This window comes from Castanea sativa, chromosome 3 (genome assembly GCF_040712315.1).
Source record: "Castanea sativa cultivar Marrone di Chiusa Pesio chromosome 3, ASM4071231v1".
In the NCBI taxonomy this organism is placed as follows: domain Eukaryota; kingdom Viridiplantae; phylum Streptophyta; class Magnoliopsida; order Fagales; family Fagaceae; genus Castanea; species Castanea sativa.
In genome coordinates, this window is record NC_134015.1 from 52,181,143 (window position 1) to 52,203,278 (window position 22,136).

The window sequence follows — 22,136 nt, forward strand, 5'->3', positions numbered from 1 at the left end:
TCATAAATTTTGAATTTTCATCCAAGTTAACAGCAAACTTAACGTTGGGATGCTAAGTGTAATAAAGCACATAATTTAGAATGCAAAACATGTCTTCGAAAAGTTTAAGTTACAAAGTATAATATTGGGTATAGTTTGAGTGGATAAGGTGTAACTTCTCCAAAAATAAATTAAAAATGTTCTTGCACCTCATTTTAGCCCAAGGCTACATCACATTACGTGAGGGTTAATTACTAAGCAGCTGTATTGGTTAAAGAAATAAGTTCCCAAGATGCATGTGTGCAACTTAACTTGGACTTTGTATCTTCAGAAAAAAGCTCAAACATACTTGGAATTTTTTTTTCTTTCCCTATTTCAAATATTGATGCTTTGTTCTAATCACAATTTACCACCTTAATAATTGTAAAAAAAAAATAGTGAAGATTTTTATATCTCTAGCATCACTCTTTCCCTTTTATTGAACAGACTTTGACACAACACATAAAGAAAGACTAAGCTGTTCTGATTCTGCACCATTCTAATTGCAAAACTGACCCATTGATCAATGTCATTTGTGCAGTTACTCCTAAGAAAGAGACCACAAGCACTATTATGTACCCTCAGGAAACTATATATGGGAACTGATTTTGTGATACCCCGATTTATAGATGTGTGAATCTCAATTGGAGTGTGTATTTAGTTGATTTAAATTGTTATATGGGAATATATCTTTTTCAACGTAGAATTAAACATTTCACTAATTCTTTATCTTTTATATTAATTTTTATATTATTATATTTATAGTATAGTATTAATCCATTTTAATTACATAATATTAAATTGCTACAACATTATATGCAAAAGTTTTATGATCTAGCAAATATGGTTAAAGCTTTACTAACTTGTGAGTTGTGACAAATGGGACATGTAATCCCATCCAAATTAATATGAGCAACAGCTTCTCCAACCTTCCTATCAGTGAAATTTTTCAAAACGAAAGTTGAAAATTAGTTTTGTACCTACCAATTTATGTCATTGACAAGTCTTCGGAAAAAAAATTAATGTTTTCTAGTTACAACAATGTTATCTTGGCAAATTAAACTCTTTTTTTTTTTTTCTCCAACAAAGAGAAGAGAGAAGATCTGAATCCAAATTCTTCGTTTGGAAATAACCGAATAAGTTCATCGAAACATAGAGTTCTTACCAACCATCCAAATCTTGTAACTAGTAAAATTCTGACATATGGCATTATGACATGGCACCATTCAGATGATGCCACATCATAGATCGGTAAGCTTAGATGCCATAAGGATTGGGATGAGAGAGAAAAATTGAAACAAAGATTAGATGCGAATCTGAGTGTAACACACTAATATTATTGCAATTAAAAATTGGTGAAAGTTTGCGAAGTAGAAGTATGCTATATCCTTATGAATAATTATCAGTGTTAAAATGTATTAAGGGTGTGTTTGGATGCCGCTTATTTTGCTGAAAATTAAAAACAATAAAAAAATAATAAAAAGTTATTATTCACGCACGAATTACTATTCATTTGCCTATTTGCACTATTCATGTTCCATAAACAGTGCAATAGGCGCTAGTTTAAAAAAAAAAAAAAAAACAGCTGAAATGCAAAACGTAAAACGCACTCACGCAATCTAAATGCTACCTAAGTATACTGCTAATACTTATATCGGTTCTGGCTAGTGATGGTGGCACACGTGTTCAACGTGGGTCTTTACTCATGGATCTTCACCGACGAAATATCAGAATCATTGATGAAGCATTCACACAACATTAATGTTTGTTGCACACATTTGTACACAATTTTGAAAATTGTATTTTTTAGTTATAATTTTGAATGAAAATAAAATTTCACAATTTAACTAAAATTGTGTTTTGAAAACGTGATATTAACTGACGTAGCGCACACTCTATACACATCACCATTCACGGGTGCATAATAATCAGCATTACGTCTTCACAGAAATAGAACACGTGTGACAAATAGTTAACAATTAAATTTTACGAGACCTTAAGGGAGTCTCTGTTCAGTCTATGACCCTGCATAGTTTATGTATTTTATACATTGATTTTTCAATAAATAAAGGGTTTATTATGATTTATGATCGAGTCCAAGTAAAATAACCACAATTGCTTGCTTTCGCTCTTTTTTTATTTTTGGGAAAGAATTCATATACATGTACGTACCCATTTGGCAGTATTGGGTTTAATAATAGGTATGGCGTATGTGTTAGAAACTCTAATTCTTTTATGATTTTTTTTTTCTTTTAAATGTTATCAGATTCGAACCAGCTCCCTTGTCTTATTACCAACTGTGCTTAACTGAAATCATTAGTAGAATCCAATTCTATTTATCCGAAATGATAGAATGTCTTTATAATAATAATAATAATAATGACCACGAGATAGACTCATTAGTTATGGTGGGTTTACTGTAAAACTCGATGACAGTAAATAATATTGGGATTATATTAGTATTTATTGGGGTTTGGGAGATCTTTTAAAAAAAAAAAAGGAATTTTTTTTTTTGTTTCTTTCTTTTACGGACATGGATCTTTAATGGATTTTACGTCATGTAAACTATAGCAATTGAAAGATTCGAATAATTGGGTCACTTTTTCTTTCTTTTATTTTTTAAAATAAATAAATAAAACTCCATAATATATAGGATCTCCAAAAGGGTCTGCTGATGGCATCTTAATGGTTACACCTACTTAAATTTGCCTGATCAAAGTCTTAAGTTTGTTAGAGACTTATAGGTACGCTTGTTAAACGCGACTAAAATAACTTATACAAGACTATAGGTTAAATAGCTATGCCGACACTTTTAAAAATGCGGCTATAGGACAAATGGATCTATACCCGCATTTTTAGGAGCTACAACCGTGTTTTAAAAACGCAAACTGTGGACTAATTTTTTTGTTGTGAAGGTGGCCTCAAAGCTATGTCTTTTAGATTTTATATTCAAAGGTTATTAGAACTTTGGTATTATCTTACTAAAAAGACGTAATAACATAACAATGAATCAATAATTATGTGACCCTAATAATTTCTAAAAAAAAATATGTATCCCTAACAAAGTACAGGATGTAGTGAAAGGAAAAAGGTTAAGTTAATCTACCATGAATTGAGATTTGAGATTCAATACAATAGTTAGAGTTATACCATGCAATAGCACTTTCAATAATTGAGTTTGAATGTTAGAAAACTTGCATTTTATCTTAACCAATAACCCTTGGATCTTTTTTTTTTTTTTTTTTACTTTTAACTTATTTAATTTTTTACCCTATTAATGTTTATAAATATGTGCTATAAAAGTGTGGGCTTGATTGCTCACGTCCTAAATTATTGTTATTATTTTTTTAATTGAAAATCATTTTTCTCTGTCTCTCTTTATACTCCTCATCCTACTTCACCTCTTAACCCTAATTATTCATATTTTACCATTCGAACTATATAATATCTATCCAAATGACGTCTAATTCTTCATATTTTATTCATCAAAAAAAAAAAATTCTTCATATTTTACCATTTGAAGTACTATGATATACACATGACGTGTGAAGATTACATGAATGTCCTAATAGATATTAAATTAACGTGTTTCAAATTTTGTGAAATCAACAACATGCACTATAACATGTCATGTATGCAATATTGCAATTAAAAAAAAAAACCCACATAATAATAAACAAATAAATGCCTATCATATCGAAAATCTATAAGCTACATTGAAGACAGCATAGATGACTTAAAAAAAATCCACCGTTAAAAAAAGAAAAGAAATTTGACTTGTTCATAATACTTCATACTATGTATAGTAGAAAAATGAAATAAAATTTGACTAGTTCATAGTACTTTATACTGGGTATAGTATAAAAGTATATTACAGGTGCAAGGTACACAAGGTCATAATTTTATAGGGTAAGAAAAAAAGAAAAACTTGCATGTCATGGATAAGATCAATCTGACGCGCGCGTTTGCAATTGTGATATGTGTCCGCCCACCGAAGGCAGCCACGTCACCATAAAGCGGGTCCCACTTGTCTCTTCTCTCTCTCTCACCTGCCCTAATTGCCCCAATTTTTCCCACTTCTCCCTCTGCCCGCCGTTGTCTTTCTCTCTACGCACGCCCACCCTCGAGCCGTGCTTCCTACCAATAAGTTTTCAATTTTCATCTTTTTTTTTTTATTTTTTTTATTTTTTTTAAGAAACAAATATATTTTCACAATATTTTCATAACATTTTTACACAAAATTTAAATAGTAAATTATTAAAGAAGTAATTTTAGTGGTAAATTTAATTAGAACCAATAACAACTTTTTTTTATAAACAATTACAATATGATGCTAATTCTGCAGCTTAAACTTTTTTTCCTTAGACTTCGATGCTCTTTATACATGAAGAGGTATCAATTCAATTACGAAGTCAACTTAATACCTAAGATTTTTTGTTATGAAAATATTGTGGATATAACACATTTTTTACTTAGACAAAATAATATTATATTTCAGTTGTATACACTCAGCTTTCTCACAAGTCAACACGTGTGACCCAAACACATGATATACGCTCTCTATTTATAGATATAATCACATCAAACTATGTTGACATTTACGAAAAAAAATATTATCTTTGTAACATTTCTAATGAATTAAAAATAGTAAACTTCACATCTTTCACAATTTTAAGGATTTTTTTTTTCTTCTACTTCTAATGTGAGCATTTAGAGACATGCCGTAGATGAATTAATTTATATATAAATAATTCAAACTTGATTTGATAAAAAGTTCAGCCATAAACAATTTAAACTTGAGCCTCAATTTTAGACTTGTTTAATAAACAAGTCAAGCTTAAGTAAAAAAAAATTCATGAATAGGCTTGTGAATAATGGAGCTCAATAAAAAAAAACAAACTAAGCTTGGGCTTGTTTATGAGCTTAGTAATATTCTTAACAAATGAACCCATATCTTATAAAGACTTTAATTAACTGAGAGTAAGGACCACTCATTCAAATCAAACTAGCTTAATAATAATATACTTGTGTTGGATTTCAATCTCAAAAACTTGATATTTAGCTTAAACTCGGCTTGATTAATGAATCAAATTGAGCCAAGCTGAGCTCAAACTCAAACATTATTTGTAGTCTTGGTTTGAACTCAAGTCGAGTTTGAACATTTTACTTTTGTCGTTAAGTTAAGTTTGAAGATTCAATACCTGGAAAAACTTGGCTCTTTTATAGCCCTAATTTAGAGTTCTTTAAATACTTGACTATTCCCTAGACATGAGTAGTTTCTCACCCTATAAATACCCAATATTTATAAAAAGAAATCCCTAATCCCTTAAAAGTAGCCTTAAAATGTTGGTTAAAAGTTTAGAACTCAAGACCTCGTGAAGGTCATGGGATTTACTAAACTAATACCTTGAGTTTCACAACTATTAAGTTAGTAATATATGATTGGTGTATAACAAAATTATACCTTGAGTTTCACAACTATTAAGTTAGTAATATATGATTGGTGTATAACAAAATTAGTAATATCAATATGGAGGTGGTAGATTGTAATTTGAATATAATAAAAATAATGTAAATGGTGACTAGTGATCTACATGACAAGTGAAGTTAACTAGAATGTAAAAAATATGTGAAATAAAAATAGATTAATTGTACTTTTTTTGTAAAAAAAACTATTGAGTACACTTCAATCTCTGCACTAAACTTTTAAACCGAGCAATATTCCTCTGTGGATAAATTGATTATTATCTAATCCTCTTTCAATAGATATAGCCTAAAACAATACATATGCGTCTAGATTGTGTTTAACTCATATAAGGAATTATTATTATTATTATTTTTTTGTTGAGAAAACTTGTATAAGGAATTCATGCTTCAAGATGTTGACTACTTACATGCTTCAAGCCATTTTTTCTCACCCAAATAAAACCTAGTCAAGAGCTTAGAAATTTAAACAAACTATTTTTGAAAAAAATCCAAAAACAAGTTTGTGAGCTCTGATCAAGTCTCTATATCAACATATAATATATTACAATAATAACAAATCTTGATTTGGAATTTTTAAGGATTATTTTAACTTATCCCTAAACTATAGTGCACACTTCAATTTTTCCACTAAACTCTAAAATTGAACAATATCTCCTATAATATATTAAAAATTAGCAAATTACCTTGCATTGATAATAATTCTGGTATTTATGGTTTAAGAAAAAATTACCAATTTACCTCATGTCGGTACTAATTCTGGTATTTATAATTTAAGAGAGGAAAGTGTAATTAATATTTAATCCCATAAAAAATCAGCCAAAATTATTTAAATCCTAAGCTTAATGCCCTGTCCACTCCACTGTCCAGTCACTCCCAGTGAACCACACAACGGGCAGTTTGGGCAGCTAAACCACACTACCCGTTAATCCCCGGGCAGCTAGCTTTGCTTTTTCCTAGTCTTCGATTCGATTTTTTTAATAAAAAAAAAGACACAGAGAGAAAGAGAGAGAATCGATAATTCATAGTATTATTATGTAAGTGATATTTGTTTTTCTTCCAAATTTTCTTCTCTTTCTAGCTTTAAACTGGTCAGCTTGTATAAGAGTCCTTGTCTGAGATTTCTGTATCTTTGAGCAGACATTTCTGGGTTCCACTGAGATTTGTTGCTTCTCTCTAGTTCAAGCTAAGTACTTTTTTTTCTTCTTATTCTTCTTTTATATAATTTTCCACAAGTTGATCAATTTTGGGTTTTCAAAATCTCAGTCAAAAATTTGATCTTTACCCTGTGATCTAGCTGTTTTCCCATCTGGGGTTTTTCTAATTTTGTCAGCCTAAGTGGGAAAAAGCCAAAAAGGTAAAATTTTTTAGTGCCATATGGTGATTTTCTAGGTGGGTTTTTGTTGGTTAAGGAAGATTGACTACCGGTTGTGGTTGGGGGGTGGGGAGAGATGAGAGGGTTGTGATGGTGTGTTGGGTTTGAGTGTTTAGGGGGTTTTTGAGAGAGAGATGGGATTGGGTGGCGAGAATGGTAAAGTGGAGAGTTGGGAAGTGGGAAAATCAAAGGGTGTGAAGAAGAAGAAGAGGAAGGAAGTGGTGGAAGCTAAAGGTGGTGCGGAAGATGAAGAAATTGGATGTTGGGTTAGGCTAAGGTTTCTTGGGAGCTGCATTTCTTCAAGATCCAAAGTGGATAGCTCAATCAGTGGAAACACTACTCATTATGGTAACTTCTGTTTATCTTTTTGGGAGAACTTTGTTTTTTACTAGGTTATGATGTTCTCCCTTGTATTTTTAGTAATTAAATGTTTCTGGTTTCTGGTTTCACAGTTCTAGTTTTGTTTGATTTGATTTCACTTGGATGTCTTATTTTTGTTTCTATTTTAACATGTCTTGTGGTTCAAGTCCATTTTTAACTAACTACTGCATGTTTTGCTCATGTAATTACTATCGTGATTGAGACTGATTTGCTCAGAATATTGTGCAAGTAATTAGTGGAGAATATGTAGAAACACTCTGAAACGTGAGGACTGGGTTTAGGGTGCTAATAAAATAGCTGCATCAAGGTCAAGGTCAATATATAAAACCTCGCTAGTTATGACTTATGAGTTAATATGGAAACTTCTTCTTCTTCTTCTTCTTCTTCTTTTTTCATCTTCTTCCTTTCTTTCTTTCTTTCTTTCTTCTCCTTTTTGTTGGGCCAGAAGTGAGGAAATTACTATGAAAGCTTGAATTTCCTGGAGAAATGTTAAAAGCACACCTGGTATGGCCTTGGTTGTTTCTAGTCTTGGGCAAATCTCTTTTCTGCTTTGTATCTGGTTATCAACACGATCAAGGAAAATTAGAGGGGTTAATCTCTGAGTAGAAGGTAATAAGAGCTGCACTTGATATCCCAGAAGCAGAAAGCAAACCCAAAAGTGGAGCTCCTCTAATCCTGAAAGAAACTGTAATCTGTAATCTGCCTAAGATTGCCACAAGAATGTGAGTGCTTGCTTTCAGGCCTATGCATAATTCCATGGAGCGAAGCCAATGTGTTCAAATCCAGGCAGGGCTCATACTTCAAGCAAATATTTCCTAATCAAGTCGAATAAATGTTTAGATTCTTTTTATTATCCAGTGCTCTCTCTTTCTCCCTTGCCACTCCTCTCATGTCAGATACATCTAATAATGTTACACCTAATTTCATATATTTGTCTTATGTTTATTATGGTTTTCTGTTGGAAACTTCATACTCTCTCAAACTCTCTTCCAGAATCACTACTAATATTAATTTGTTATGTTTGCTTAAATCTGATTTGCTCTTTGTTACAAAGTGTTGTAATGCGTGATATCTACCTGCCTGGCTTATTCATTTATGTTAGTTTAAATTCTTATATGTTGGTTCTTTGCTCTGTTCAGCAGAAAGTAAATCAACCAATGATACAAGTAGAGACCAACCTGCAGCTCCAATTGTCCCATCCTCAACCACTAGTAATGCAGAAAGTAATTCATCCACTTCCAAGCTTGAAGAAGAGCTTAAAGTTGCTTCGCGTCTGCGAAAATTCTCATTTAATGATCTTAAGTTGGCAACAAGAAATTTTAGACCTGAAAGTCTTCTGGGTGAAGGAGGTTTTGGTTGTGTGTTCAAGGGGTGGATTGAAGAAAATGGAACTGCTCCGGTGAAACCTGGCACAGGGCTTACTGTTGCTGTAAAAACTCTCAACCATGATGGGCTTCAGGGTCATAAAGAATGGCTGGTTTGTAACTTTCCTAATTACTTTTCCTTTATGAAATTTCAACAACAATTTTCTCCTCTCTTTCTTTGCCCAAATTTATTGATGTTTTTCTTATTATATTTCATCTATTTTCCTCATCTTGTGTAATAGGCTGAAGTAAATTTTCTTGGTGATCTGGTTCATCCTAATCTGGTCAAGCTTATTGGTTACTGCATTGAAGATGATCAAAGGCTGCTAGTATATGAGTTCATGCCTCGAGGGAGCTTGGAAAACCATCTATTTAGAAGTATGTAACTGCATTTTTGACAGCTTAATTGGCTTTTTTCCTCCACTCTTTCAGTTTTGGATTATGAATGATAGATTCTTTAGGAATCATATGCTTGTAGGTGGATTTTAATGCTAGTCAGTTCTCATAATCATTTTGTTACCTAATTCTGGTTACTCATAATTATGACATGTTTCCTTCCATAGAAAGGGTGATTGCTCACAAAGACGAGCATATTATTTTTAAAATTTTTGATATCAAACAGGCAAGAAATGTATTTTCTTTCTCAAATATATTGTTTCTGGTGGAAACCTTGCATGTGATGGGTTCAATTGGATGGAAGTCATAAGTAGAAAACAAAACAAAATGGAAGAAAGGTACCTCTGAGTTTTGGTAGTATCAATTAGGAGGTAGAGTTATTGCTGCATAAATAGCAGTAACTTCTAGTGATAGCGCTAACTTCTAGTGGAGTAGCACCACATTGCGGTTGAATTTATTGTTTGCAAGAAAATTTGAGAATTCGTTTACCATTTCTGGAGATCCTTCCATGGACATATTGTATTAGAGTTAGTTATTCGAAATTATGAATTATGAAATTTGGACTGAATCTGTGAGCGGATTAGGAAGATCCTTCTCAAATACTCTGCAGATATTAATATGGAGATAAAATTTTTCCTATCTGGTAGTAATTTATATGGTAAAGATAGCTTCACCATTGTGGAATGATCTTTTTACTTTGAGAGAGAGAGAGAGAGAGGAGCTTAGGATGAGCAATTTTAAGAATCTTGAATGCAGATTTAATACATCTCTGCATAATATATATGCCAATGGGTTTCCAGAAGCTAGTTCTTAATGTGCTGTAATCTATTCACATCATGCTTCCTATTTAAGAGTATTGTGGAATATCATCTCTGCTCCGTGGAACATGTTACGATTATGACTGTTATTTGGCTGAGTGTAGACTTATTAGCAGTTTCTGCTTTTTGATATTCTTCTTCTTTCTAGATTGCAACCTTATTTGATGTCCTTTTGTATCAATTATTTTTGTACACAGGGTCCCTGCCTCTTCCATGGTCCATTAGGATGAAAATTGCACTAGGTGCTGCAAAGGGTCTTGCTTTTCTTCATGAGGAAGCAGAAAGACCAGTTATATATCGTGATTTTAAAACCTCCAACATCCTGTTAGATGCAGTATGTAACTTAAACAAAAGCAACATTACAATTGTTTACCCTTAATATCATTTATCAATTTAATAACACAAGTTATTTCAGGACTACAATGCGAAACTTTCTGATTTTGGACTTGCCAAAGATGGTCCTGAGGGTGACAAGACCCATGTTTCTACCCGCGTGATGGGAACCTACGGTTATGCAGCCCCAGAATACGTCATGACAGGTAAGTGTTGTGAAATTCATCTAACAGCCCCCCTCCTTTCCCTCTCTCACCTTTTTCTGAGTTTAATGCATGCATTATACAACATTCTGGTTGAATGAGTAGGATGGATTGTGATTTGTCCTCTGTATGACTATGTATTTTATATTTGTCATGCAGCTGTTCTAATATTTTTTTTATGCGTCTGACTATGAATTGCCTCAAATTTTTACATAAAAGATACCGATCAATTTTTTTTTTTTTACATAAAAGATAAAATTAAGACATAGAAGGTGCAAAGACCAATTTTTATTGCATGTTAATTCTTTTACAAATATTTATCTAACCTGGCATTATATATGTTAAAGGGCCATCCTTCAGCAATTACCATTGAATGCCTATGCAAACAATGCTTGTGTTTGTTGCATATGAATTTCCCTAATTGCTAGGAAGCTTAAAGCACTTGGATTCCTTTTATTTACTGAAAAAAAGTATAGTAACTTGTTGCATTAGGCCCTATTGCATTTTTTTCTAGTATTATAGGTTGGCTAGAAGCTGATATACCCTTTAGGGCCTGGTTTAGTCAAATCTAGGGTTCAGCACTTCAATGGTTGAGCATAGGTCTATGGTATCTCCACTATTTTCCTTTAGCTAATAAATGTATTTCACTGGTCCCTATGGTCAGTCATTTGGTGTCCTGAGCATGTAGTAATTAGACTTTCATTATTTGTGTGTGATACTCTTTAATGCATGCCAAAATTCTGAGATGTGATAAATGCTTACGCTTGTTTTTGTCATAGGACATCTTACTTCAAGGAGTGATGTCTACAGTTTTGGTGTGGTTCTACTTGAAATGCTGACTGGCAGAAGATCTATGGACAAAAACCGACCTAATGGTGAACATAACCTAGTGGAATGGGCTCGGCCACATCTAGGAGAGAGAAGAAGATTCTACCGGTTGATAGACCCTCGGCTTGAAGGTCACTTTTCAATTAAAGGAGCCCAAAAAGCTGCGCAACTGGCTGCTCACTGCCTTAGTCGGGATCCAAAAGCCAGACCCCTGATGAGTGAAGTTGTTGAAGCCTTAAAACCACTGCCAAACCTTAAGGACATGGCAAGCTCATCATATTATTTCCAGACCATGCAAGCTGACCGCATGGGGTCCAGCCCAAATGCTAGAAATGGCATCCGAACACAAGGAGGATCCTTTTCGAGGAATGGGCAGCAGCAGAGGAGCCTTTCCATAAATAGTTCCCATGCTTCTCCATATCACCATCATTACACTTATCAATCCCCAAAACCCAATGGTAAACCATAGCATTCGCTTTGGTAATATCTGTTTCTTTTCTCCACCCCATTGGCTTCTTTTTTCCCTCTTCTTCAGTATAGATGTATCTTCTGCTAAAGCATTTGTTCTTAGACAACTGGAAAAAAGCAACACAGAAACATGTTTGCTTTGATGATGTGTTTAGAGTGGTGAACTCCCTGCGGGGGAGAATGTAAGGGCAAGTGAAAGCTTGTTGAGCGAAATGTCTTATCTCAACCAATGTATCTTCAGTTTGTTTTTTAATGTTAGAAGTGTATTACGCTCCCCCATCCCCCGCCCCCCTCTCTTTTTTTCCCCCCTTTTTGGTCTTCTTTTCATTTCATTCTTGATTAATACAAGTCTGCTGTGTTTTATGGTCAGGAATGGTGTGTTTCTGATAATATAAACCCTGTAAGCCTGTAGCATGTAGACAGACTGCAAACAAATACAGCATTGTTATTTTACACAGCTTTATATGGATTACTGATACAATTGTTGTGAATATAACTGAGGGCCCCTTATGTTGAGATTGAGAATGTGTAAATATGATGGCACCTTGCCCCCTTACCACGGCGAGTCCTTGAGGAACTGTCAGCTCATTTGTGTTCGGATTAGTTCTTTAGTTCTTTTCCTTCCCTGTTGGCTTATTTGTTTTTGTACAGTTCTTTAAAGCTTTATTTTTTTTTACGGTAAAAGTTGTATTTTTGTCATTTTGAGCAAATATAAACAAATAAATTTTAGGGGATAAAAGAAAAAGGTCATCCAAAAGGCACACGAATTGAATTGGGATGGTGGGACTTTTGTCCAGTCAGGTTAACCTTGATACCAGGCACAACACCTTGTCTTCCTGCTGTAGCCTTGATGCCGGGCACACAATGCTAGCACCTTCTTGTCTTGCTGCGTGGGTCTAGCTACCATCAGCCTGTCTCCTCAGATCCGCCCATAATGTCTTGTTGTTTACTATGACCTGTATTGCAAAATTTTAGTCCCACAATTATTTTCACACTCATTTTTACAACTATGAGAGTAGTGGGAAAAAAAAATGGTGGGTTCTTATGAAAGCGACAAACAATAAAAGCTCATTTGGTTGGAAATGTGGAAAAGTGGAAAAATAAAAAATGGTGGGAGGATAGAAAAGTGAGAGAAAAGTGAGAGGGTAAAAAAATATTTTAATTTATCTCGTCTTTGTTTGTTTGGGAGTGGAAAAGTGAAGGGATGGAAAAACTAAGTTTGTATAAATTTACTTATACACCCTTATTAAAAAATGATGGCCAATTAAAACAAAAAAGTGACAAAAAAAAAACAATCACCCAATTTATTAAAAAATAAAAATCATGTTCCAAAAAAAAAAAATCATGTCTAGTTAAACAAAAAAGAAAAAAAATGCAACATCCTAGAAAAAAAAAAAAGAGAGGCTGGGCTGCCCACCCACAGCCCAGGAAATCAAAAAAAGAAAAAAAGAAAAAAGCAGCGTCCAGTCGTCTAGGAAAGAAAAAAAAAAAGGAAAAAAAAGAAAAAGAAAAAGAAAGAAAGAAAGAAAGAGGCGACGTGTGCCCAGCACAAAAAGAACAGGGGAAAAAAAAAAAGGAGAAAGGAATGGACATGGCTATTTTTGTCTAATCACTTTTTTCTCTATTTTGGGTAAAAGAAAATTTGGTGGGATTGTGGAGAAAACGTCTAGGCTCCACAATTTATTTTATTTTCTTCCCATCCAACCAAACTCACTTAAAAAAGTTTTTTTTTATTTTCTCTTCAAAGTTTTCTATCCACCCTATTTCACCTCTAAACATTTCACTTCCAAACAAACACAATCTAAATCATAGTTTCCAACATAAAATAATTATAAAAATAAGTATGTAATTGGTTGTGCTCCTCGAGTAACTCGCCCAGATAAGATTTGTTATTGAGGAAAAATTTTACTTTCACTTACACATAGTTCAACTACTAGTATTTGGTAAAAACCAATCCAATCATCACTTCACATGTGTTAAAGTTGAGTAAGAAGCAATCCAATCATCACTTTCACATATGTTAAAGTTTTGACACGGCGTGTGTTAGAGCGGATCCTTGAATACATGTGTTGGATTTTCCCAAATATCATCCTTGAAGAAGGTGATGATGCATGGAATGTGTCCCATACATCCCATCTAAGACCCTTCAATCTTCATGACTTGGACCATTGTAGCTATTGTGTCTCATATAAAGCAGATTTTGCTAAGTTTTTACTTTTTGCTGCCCATTGTTTTAGCCTACTAGTGGGTTTTCGATTGCAAATAGGATGTGGTTGATTCCCATCTGACTTGATGGCAGATGTTGGAGATAGACAAGGGCCATGTTCTGCTTGGCCCTGGTTTTTGGCTAGTCAAATCTTTATTTGGATTTTTTTTATATAAAAAAATAATAATAAACCTAAGACATAACATTTTTACCAATTTTTTAATTGACACCATTTTTTGTGGTGATTCATAATAAGAAGTATCAAGTAAAAGTGATATTATTCTAATTCGAACCGATTATATCAATAATTTTAATTAAAAAATTGTGTTTCTAACAATATTTAAAAAATAAAGCAGTTTTTCCCTCTCCATCACCACCGAAAACTTCTGTTAAATTTTAATAATCATAAAGTACAGATAAGGCTCAAATTGCTCACTGACCTGTATGATTAGATGGATTTATACTCAGCTCAGACTTTGCTAGCACAAAGGGACGTATATGAGAGGGTGATACTGATGTTTTCCTTATCTTTGTCAACAAAGTTCATTCATTTTTGCCCTCTGGGGCCAAAAAGAAAAGAGCGACCACACACCATCGTAATCACCATTGCACCAAGTTTATGGAAATTTTATAATTGATGCGTGTTACCCAAAGTTTCTGGCACATCAACACACCTCAGAAGATGGACTTTGGGAAGTAGCTGCATACAGTAACTGTTCTTACTTCTTTCTCCTAGTCATTAAGAAGAAAAAACAATTAAAAAAAAGTAATAGATAAATGAAAGATAAGGTCGAAAAATTGTCAAAAGTTTTGTGATTTAGTGACATTACCTATTTTCTTTTGGAGGAGAACTTGGGCTCTTTCTCTAACTTGCAACCAAAAAAAAAAAATCAAAACTCATATAGTGACGAATTTCTTGCACTCAATTCTTTGTTTTAATGGTATGACTTTAGATATAATGAAATGATGGAGAAAAAAAAAAAACATACGATTTGAGTCTTTGTTCAAGATCCAATGATCTATAATTATCTTCACAATTTAAGAAATAACCATGATTGTTGTTGTTGTTGTCATCATTATTGTTATTCTTTATTTTATGGGGAGTGTGGTGGGGAACTCTAAACATGGACGGGAAAGGCAAGAGTTTTTGTACCATAATAATGGTAAAACACCAAGATCTCCAGTTTACATGAAAAATTATTCACTCCTATAGGAGAAGTCTTCCCTCCTCTCACAAGGAGAGTGGACCCTACCATGAGTCCCACACAGGGGCCCTATTCCCTGTGAGAGGAGAGAGGACTCCTCCTATAGGAGTGAATAAATTCTCCAAGTACACCGGGTGTAATGCACCTTCTCACATAAATGTAAATTTCACATGTGAGAAGAATCTACATTTATGTGAGAGAAATGTGTAAACACTGGGTGTACAAAATAATTTCTACAATGGTTCAAAGCAGAAAACTATTATTTTGCAATGTAGTAACTGTTAAATTTGAATTGAACTTCCTTTTATTATGAAATAAGCAATCTACAAACCAAACTCTTTGAACTAAATGTTGAAATATACATTTATATTAACATCTGAGACTTGAAGGCCACTTTTTTGGATCCTCCGCTTAGATGAACCAAACCCTTATTTACCCCGAGAGTGAATTAACTGCATCATGCTAAAAGACTTCATTTTGTATCTCATGCAGCCCTCCTGGTCAGCTGCTCCTTGGATGTGCTCTCAAAGATCTTGTCAGCATTTCCAACCTCAAATCCATCTCGCCTATGGAACTCTTTAACCTATCCAAGTAGATAATATAAGCAGTTGGTACTTGTGCAACAAAGAGAAAATAGACCCCGATGCAAGAGTGACTAAGCAAATTCTTGATGATCACTCAGTGGATTAACCATTATAAGAGGAGTTTGTGTAGTCAAACCATTGGACTCAATAATCAAGGGCTAAGTTCATAATTGATCTTGAATTATTTATTTTTCTGTCATCAATCTCAGAACACAAAATCTAAACCAAGATGTCAAATTGAAAAAGAAAAAAAGAAAAAAAGAAAAAGATTTGTTACCTCAATCTCAGGTATATTTTTATACTGAGGCAGCACCAGGCGTTCAGCAAACTCAATGTATGAACAGGGAACTGATTCAGTGATACCATCAGCAAATTGGAAAGAAACAGAATCTGCTACAGTTGAGCTTTGCAGCAGAAGGCCATCAGGGCTCACTGGTAACCAAAAAAAATAGTCATACAATCATCGTCTCCAGCCTTAGACTTTATAATGGTTATATAGCAACAACACAGGAATACCTCAATTAGATTTATAGTGATGTTCTCATAACAAATTTTAATATATTTTTTAAATGCTTAGTTTCAATTTGCACCAATTATTTATGAAGAGAACAAGATGTAGCTCATATAACAGATTCATGTGCATAAATAAACAGCATTCAATTATTTATTCTACTAACAGCGATTAGCACATCACTGTGTATATAAGTTTTAATTAGATTGATAGTGATGCTCTTAATAAATTTTAAATATCTGCCTACTTTCATTGTGCATCAATTCAGTTGACGAGACAGGACACCAAATTCCAGTCACATATTTTACAAGCATATCAACATTTACCTACTACATATTCATGTACATTTCTTTTCCTATATTTTTTTTCTCATCAGTCATCAATCAGCATTCACTTATTTATTTTAACAACAGTGACTAGCACATCACTGCATAAACTTTGCTTTGAAGCAAAATAAGAAAATTGGAAAAAGAAAATGAAAATACAGTTAGAGATTAGGTGGCAAACCTTTCAGAACCCCCCCTTCAGAATTCAACTTGATCCCATTTTCTTCAATGAACTGATTGAGACTTTTGATATCTCTTAAGTGAGATTTTAGTTGATGAGTGGAAATAGTGACATGGTTCAGTGCATACCCATTGACAAGGGTCCATGCCGCATATTCACTTTCCCTGTGTATCCAAAAATGAAACAGAAGCCTTTCAAGATGGAAGGTAAGGTCCCAAATATATAAATCAAGATTTACTATTTCCAGTTAATGAAGTCCAAAGTCCAAACCAAAAATATAATGCCTAAAGTAATGGGAAAAGTGTGCTTAAGGCACAAAGTGCCAAGCCTTAAATGCTTTTTGCACCTAAAGCAAGTGCCTTTGGAAAATGTGCACATTATGTGTACTTTTTTTAGCACTTTCAATAAGCGCAAAGTGCAAAAAAAGCGTTTTTTTCCTTTCATTTTAAAACTTACTGAACTTAATTGTTAAACCTTTATGCTATTGATAATGGACCTTGAATTTGTTATACAAAGACCAAATTTATGGTGTGATACAATGCATATAATTTTTTGTGTATATTAAACCCACCCCTCAATCCCTCATAAAAAATTAGAGAATAAGACATCTAAAATATCTGTTAGGCATAAAAGTCACTACTTACCATTCTAGTGCCTTTTGGTTTTTGCCGTTTAGGTATATTTTGATTCAACCATGTACATCATTTTGATCATGGCTATCAAATATCTTTGTTGTGTAAATTTGGTAAATCACAAGAGAATTATATAAAACAATAGTTTTAATTTTATGTAATTAGCTGATCACATGATTGTCATATTGTCTATTGATAATTGTTTTCAAATTTACTGTGCTATGTTTTTTTAAAATTGTGCGATAACTTCAATCAGGTGAGTATTTTATCTTTGCACCTAGGCTATAGGATGCCATTGTGCTTAAGTGTGCATACATTTAAGTAATGATCCTATCCAAAAAGGTCAAATATTTGTTCATATAAACAGTGCTGCATACACAGACGAACAAAGTACCTTGCCAACTGTTGGAATTCTGAATATAAGGGTTTTCCCCATGTTAGAGATCCCAGGGAACTTGCAAGAGCTGCATGATTTTTTCCACTGCCAGCTATTTCAGTGTATTTCCTAATTATATCCTGAATGCAGAAAGAAAAAGTTATAACAACAATGTCACTGATATATGTACTGTTGAAGTAATTCGCATGTGAAGGTATATAAATTTTTGTTAAAAATTTTATAGAGCACTTGATGGATGGTAGCAACAAAAGTAAAAAGAACTCACAAATTTTGGAATTTTAAATCAGTAATAATTAGATGTTGGATTTTGACGTTTAGATAAAGCATTTTCATTCTATTAAATTAGCAGGATTTTGACAGTCAGTGAAAACCATATATCACAAATCTTAAAGCATCATCATAAACTTCCAAAAGTAGTTTCACCAACCTTCTTCCCAAAAAACACAGTACACTACAATAATTAATAAGGCAGCATAGGGATATCAAGTATCAATAAAACAGTACAAGAGTATGCCAAATTGGAGAAATACATGACATAACAAGGGATTTAAGACAGAAAAGAAAATACGAACATACCGTACTATTTATTTTCACTAAGCTTTGAGAAAGAAATCTTAGCAAAAAAAAAAAAAGAGACCTGACCCACAAGAATAGTCACAATATCACTTGGAGCCAAAGTGCAAAATGTAGATTATTTCTTGATTAGGAATAGTCTCTAGGACATACCTGAGTCTGAGTACTCATCTGATCTACAAGAAGCTCTGATATAAATATTCTTGGTAAAGGCCCATTGACTCGATTACCACCACCAGGAAGGGGAATACTGGGAGGGGAAAACCACAGTGCTTTCAGTTTCTTTGCAGGAAACCTCAACTCCTCCCGTTGTGTATAGCCAAAATCGAGGAAAAACTTAGCTATGGAGTCAATCCCATAACCGTTCACCTAATATGTTCCAAAAGAAAGACAATTGTGCATTATAACACAGAATGAAAACAATTTTATCCCAACGCAACTACACAACAACATAATGACAAAGCTTTACTCTCAAAACTTTGGTATTGGCTACAAATCCTCAATAGATTAATTGAAAGAGACCAAATGTATTATTTTCTATCACTATGTTCTATCCAAAAGTATTTTCCGTTGACTCCATAATTAACATGTCTTTTTCAGTAAATATGTATGTGCACATATGTTTGAGCATTAGATGAATTTCCATCTCACATAGCTTATTTAAGCATTTGTATTTGTATAAACATTAAGAAATTTTTTTTGTTCATATTGAAAATATATCGTCTACAAGCCTAATACTAATAGGAAGCAATGAAATGTAGAAAAGATCGGTGATAGATAAGCCTTGTAACCGGTGAGTAACAGAGAAAATTTAATCCAAGTACAAAATTAAAGATAAATAAGAATACCCCAAATGTCCTAAATGCAAGATGATCATAGAAAATATGGTCACTATCCACAGACTGAACAAGCTCCAAGATTGCTTTTGCTGTGGGGTTCCTATTTAAGTACACTGTTTCCATACTTGCCAGCACACTCCTTAAAAATGATTCACCTCCCTGCAACATAGACATATCAATCTGGAAGAATAAGATAAACATAAACAAATGATGAACTAAATATCCTATTTAAGCCACCCCGGCAAAAAAACATCATAATTTATTTATTTTTGATAAGTAACAATGCAAACAAAAGCAACATAAAAAGTTGTAAGCTCAGGTTTGTTCCTAATTTGACAATGTCTATATCACTCTGCATTTGGGTATAATAATAGTTTACCAGATCATCTGGACCCAACTTTCTAAGCCATTTGTGCTTTAATCAAGTGTACATCAAATAGAATCAAGTTATCTAAAGTATTCACAACCACTAATATTGTTTTTTTTAAGCTCCTGCACAATTCTGTTGCAAAAACAACAATTCTTTTTTAACAATGCAAATAAAAGCAACATACAAAGTTGTAAGCTCAGGTTTGTTCCTGATTTGACAATGTCTATATCACTCTGCATTTGGGTATAATAATAGTTTACCAGATCACCTGGACCCAACTTTCTAAGCCATTTGGGCTTTAATCAAGTGTACATCACATATAATCAAATTATCTAAAGTAGTCACAACCGCTAATATTGTTCTTTTTTTTTAGGTTCCTGCGCAATTCTGTTGCAAAAACAACAATTCTTTTTTCTTTTTATGAATGTTGTGCAAACTAACTTTAATCAAGTGTACATCGCAAATAGTTTGCCAACCAAAGTCAATCTAATGAAGAGGAAAATCCTAGCTGATTCATCATGTCAAAGCTGTGGGAGACAACCTGAGGATATCATGCATGCTTTGTGGGGTTGTGAAGCGGTTAAACAGGTCTGGTGTACCGAGTTTAGTTGGGTTAATGATTTTGAAGCTTCACAAGGCTCATTCTCTGATCTGGTTGGCCGAATTCTGCAGAAACCAAGGGTACCTGAAATCTTTGCTACCACTGCTTGGTTCATCTGGACCCACAGAAATAAGACAATGCTGAATGAGCAGACTTTGCCTAGCAGCGAAATCAGTGCAGCTGCAAAAAAAAAATCCTCTTGGACTTTACCGCTAGTCAAGCTATACTACAGGGATCAAAAAATGCAAGGAAACAGACTTGGGTGCCTCCAAAACCAGGTGAATTCAAGACAAACTTTGATGGCGCTATGTTCAATGAAAATGATGAAGCAGGGATAGGGATTGTGGTCTGAAATTCACTTGGACAGGTTATAGCAGCTATGGCTGAAATAATTCAGAAACCACATTCTGTTGAGGTTCTGGAAGTGATTGCGGCTAGACGTGCTGTTAGCTTTGTCCATGAAATGGTTTATATCAGTCCCTACGCAAAGGCCACATGTTTTTATCATCTTTTGGTCACCTAGTTCGGGATACTCTCCTTTTTGCTAGCTCCTTAAGGAGTTTCTCTTTCTCTCACACTATAAGGCAAGGTAATGCTGTAGCATATGCCTTAACCCGGAGATAGAGACTTTCTTTTCCTCTTTTAGTTTGGATAGAGTCCATTCCATCAGATGTTGACTCTGTTATTGCTGCTGATTTTCTAGCTTCTTAATAAAATGCCAAGTATGGTCTTTTTTCTCAAAAAAGAAAAGAAAAGTGTACATCACATAGAATCAAATTATCTAAAGTAGTCACAACTCACAACTCACCTTTCTATTGCAAAAGCAGCAATTATTTTTTCTTTTTATAAATGTTGTGCAAATTAACATTATCCTCCTCACCTTTCTATTTGGTTTATATTCTAAGCAATTATGACCCAAAAAATAAAATGCACTAAGCTGCACATGAAACCCAGTGGGCCCCAAATAAATTAGAACTAGGCAAAATGAGTGATTAATTATAAGTCCAAACATCAATGTGTTTCCCTTCTTTTATTTTTTATTTTTATAGGTGGAATCCTAATTGACCAGTTGAGCTAGAACCGATTAATTCTTTTCCTTTGTATCTTCAGCCATACATTAGAGAATAAAAAATAAAAATAAAAATCAAACAAAGAAGAATAAAGAAATAATCATATTGGGCTTTTGTTTTTCAATTTGAAAAGAGAAACAAACTCAACCGCACAGAACTATATATTCAAGTGTGATCTCACCTGAAAGCTAGGCTGGTTGAATCCATCGTCAGATGATTTAGAGCCCATGACGCAGAGCTGTCGTGGTTTGGTGGAGATTGATTTCCCAGGAAACGAAGATTCCTTGAGGGAAACAAAGTTCCGGGATTTGGTTTGGAGAGGAAAAGAATTGGTCGTCGATGATGAGAAGAAAGCTGAGGAGTGAGGGAAGGTCTTGATTGCTGATGAGTAATGATTTTGTAAGGAAAACATGGTGGAAATTCTCATGGATTTTTTGTTTTATTGTCTGACTGATTTAACAAAATGGAACTCTCTCTCTCTCTCTGTCTGTTTCTGGTTTTGTATTTGTTTAGTTATTGGTTTGCGTTTGCGTTTGGTTCATTCATGTCAGCTCGTGTCTTGCCCACGTGTCTTTGTCGTATATTGTAATAACTTAGTATTGGAAAGCAAGTTTTTTGTATTTATATAATTATATACTCGAGAGTTGGAGTTGAAGCGTACTACTGATATTCGGTGCAACTGCAATTCACCTCAATTTACTCCTACCCTTTTCATTTTTTTATATTTATTAGTTGAGATTTAAAGTTGTTATTTTTGCCACTTTAAACCTAACCATTCATACCAATTGCATAAGGTATTATATTTGATCTCAATCTTTAAAGCGTGAAACGATATTATTTTAAAATCTTAAAATAGTAGGACACATCATTTTTTCTATTTATATATTCCAGAGTTAGATTTTTTTTTTTTTAAAAGCGTAAAATGATAGTACTTCAAAATCCTAAAATTGTAGGACACGTCCTCTGCTACAAA

At 33.6% G+C, this 22,136-nt stretch overlaps 2 protein-coding genes and 1 long non-coding RNA gene across 4 annotated transcripts; 1 reads left to right on the forward strand and 2 right to left on the reverse strand.

The window, feature by feature from the left end:
- The first annotated feature begins 6,522 nt into the window (after positions 1-6,522).
- LOC142627966 (serine/threonine-protein kinase PBL36-like) lies at positions 6,523-12,161 on the forward strand. 2 transcript variants are annotated; one of them, XM_075801877.1, is made up of 6 exons: positions 6,523-7,225; positions 8,401-8,735; positions 8,865-9,000; positions 10,034-10,170; positions 10,252-10,375; positions 11,152-12,161. In XM_075801877.1, the coding sequence occupies exons 1-6, from the start codon at positions 7,012-7,014 to the stop codon at positions 11,667-11,669; spliced, it is 1,464 nt and encodes a 487-aa protein (XP_075657992.1). In that variant the 5' UTR covers positions 6,523-7,011; the 3' UTR covers positions 11,670-12,161. The 2 variants fall into 2 exon arrangements, with proteins under 2 accessions (XP_075657992.1, XP_075657991.1); XM_075801876.1 differs by having other exon boundaries at positions 6,524-7,225; positions 8,398-8,735.
- On the reverse strand, positions 11,296-14,580 carry LOC142627967 (uncharacterized). The gene is made up of 2 exons (XR_012842969.1): positions 14,315-14,580; positions 11,296-12,624 (listed from the first exon to the last, which is right to left on the reverse strand). It is a non-coding gene; the product is annotated as an uncharacterized LOC142627967 (long non-coding RNA).
- Positions 14,581-15,360: 780 nt separating this feature from the next.
- LOC142629461 (2-oxoadipate dioxygenase/decarboxylase, chloroplastic) lies at positions 15,361-21,693 on the reverse strand. The gene is made up of 7 exons (XM_075803455.1): positions 21,345-21,693; positions 19,132-19,281; positions 18,437-18,652; positions 17,708-17,829; positions 16,682-16,845; positions 15,941-16,095; positions 15,361-15,662 (listed from the first exon to the last, which is right to left on the reverse strand). The coding sequence occupies exons 1-7, from the start codon at positions 21,588-21,590 to the stop codon at positions 15,564-15,566; spliced, it is 1,152 nt and encodes a 383-aa protein (XP_075659570.1). The 5' UTR covers positions 21,591-21,693; the 3' UTR covers positions 15,361-15,563.
- Between the last annotated feature and the right edge of the window lie 443 nt (positions 21,694-22,136).

Bases quoted from the DNA above. Each gene is read 5' to 3' on its own strand.
- LOC142627966 (XM_075801876.1), top strand. From the start codon at position 7,012: ATGGGATTGGGTGGCGAGAATGGTAAAGTGGAGAGTTGGGAAGTGGGA. The intron at 9,001-10,033 runs GTATGTAACTGC...TTTTGTACACAG, and splicing joins GGAAAACCATCTATTTAGAA to GGTCCCTGCCTCTTCCATGG. The intron at 10,171-10,251 runs GTATGTAACTTA...AAGTTATTTCAG, and splicing joins CCAACATCCTGTTAGATGCA to GACTACAATGCGAAACTTTC.
- LOC142629461 (XM_075803455.1), bottom strand. From the start codon at position 21,590: ATGAGAATTTCCACCATGTTTTCCTTACAAAATCATTACTCATCAGCA. The intron at 17,830-18,436 runs GTATGTCCTAGA...TTCTGCATTCAG, and splicing joins AGATGAGTACTCAGACTCAG to GATATAATTAGGAAATACAC. The intron at 16,846-17,707 runs GTACTTTGTTCG...TTGGATACACAG, and splicing joins GAATTCCAACAGTTGGCAAG to GGAAAGTGAATATGCGGCAT.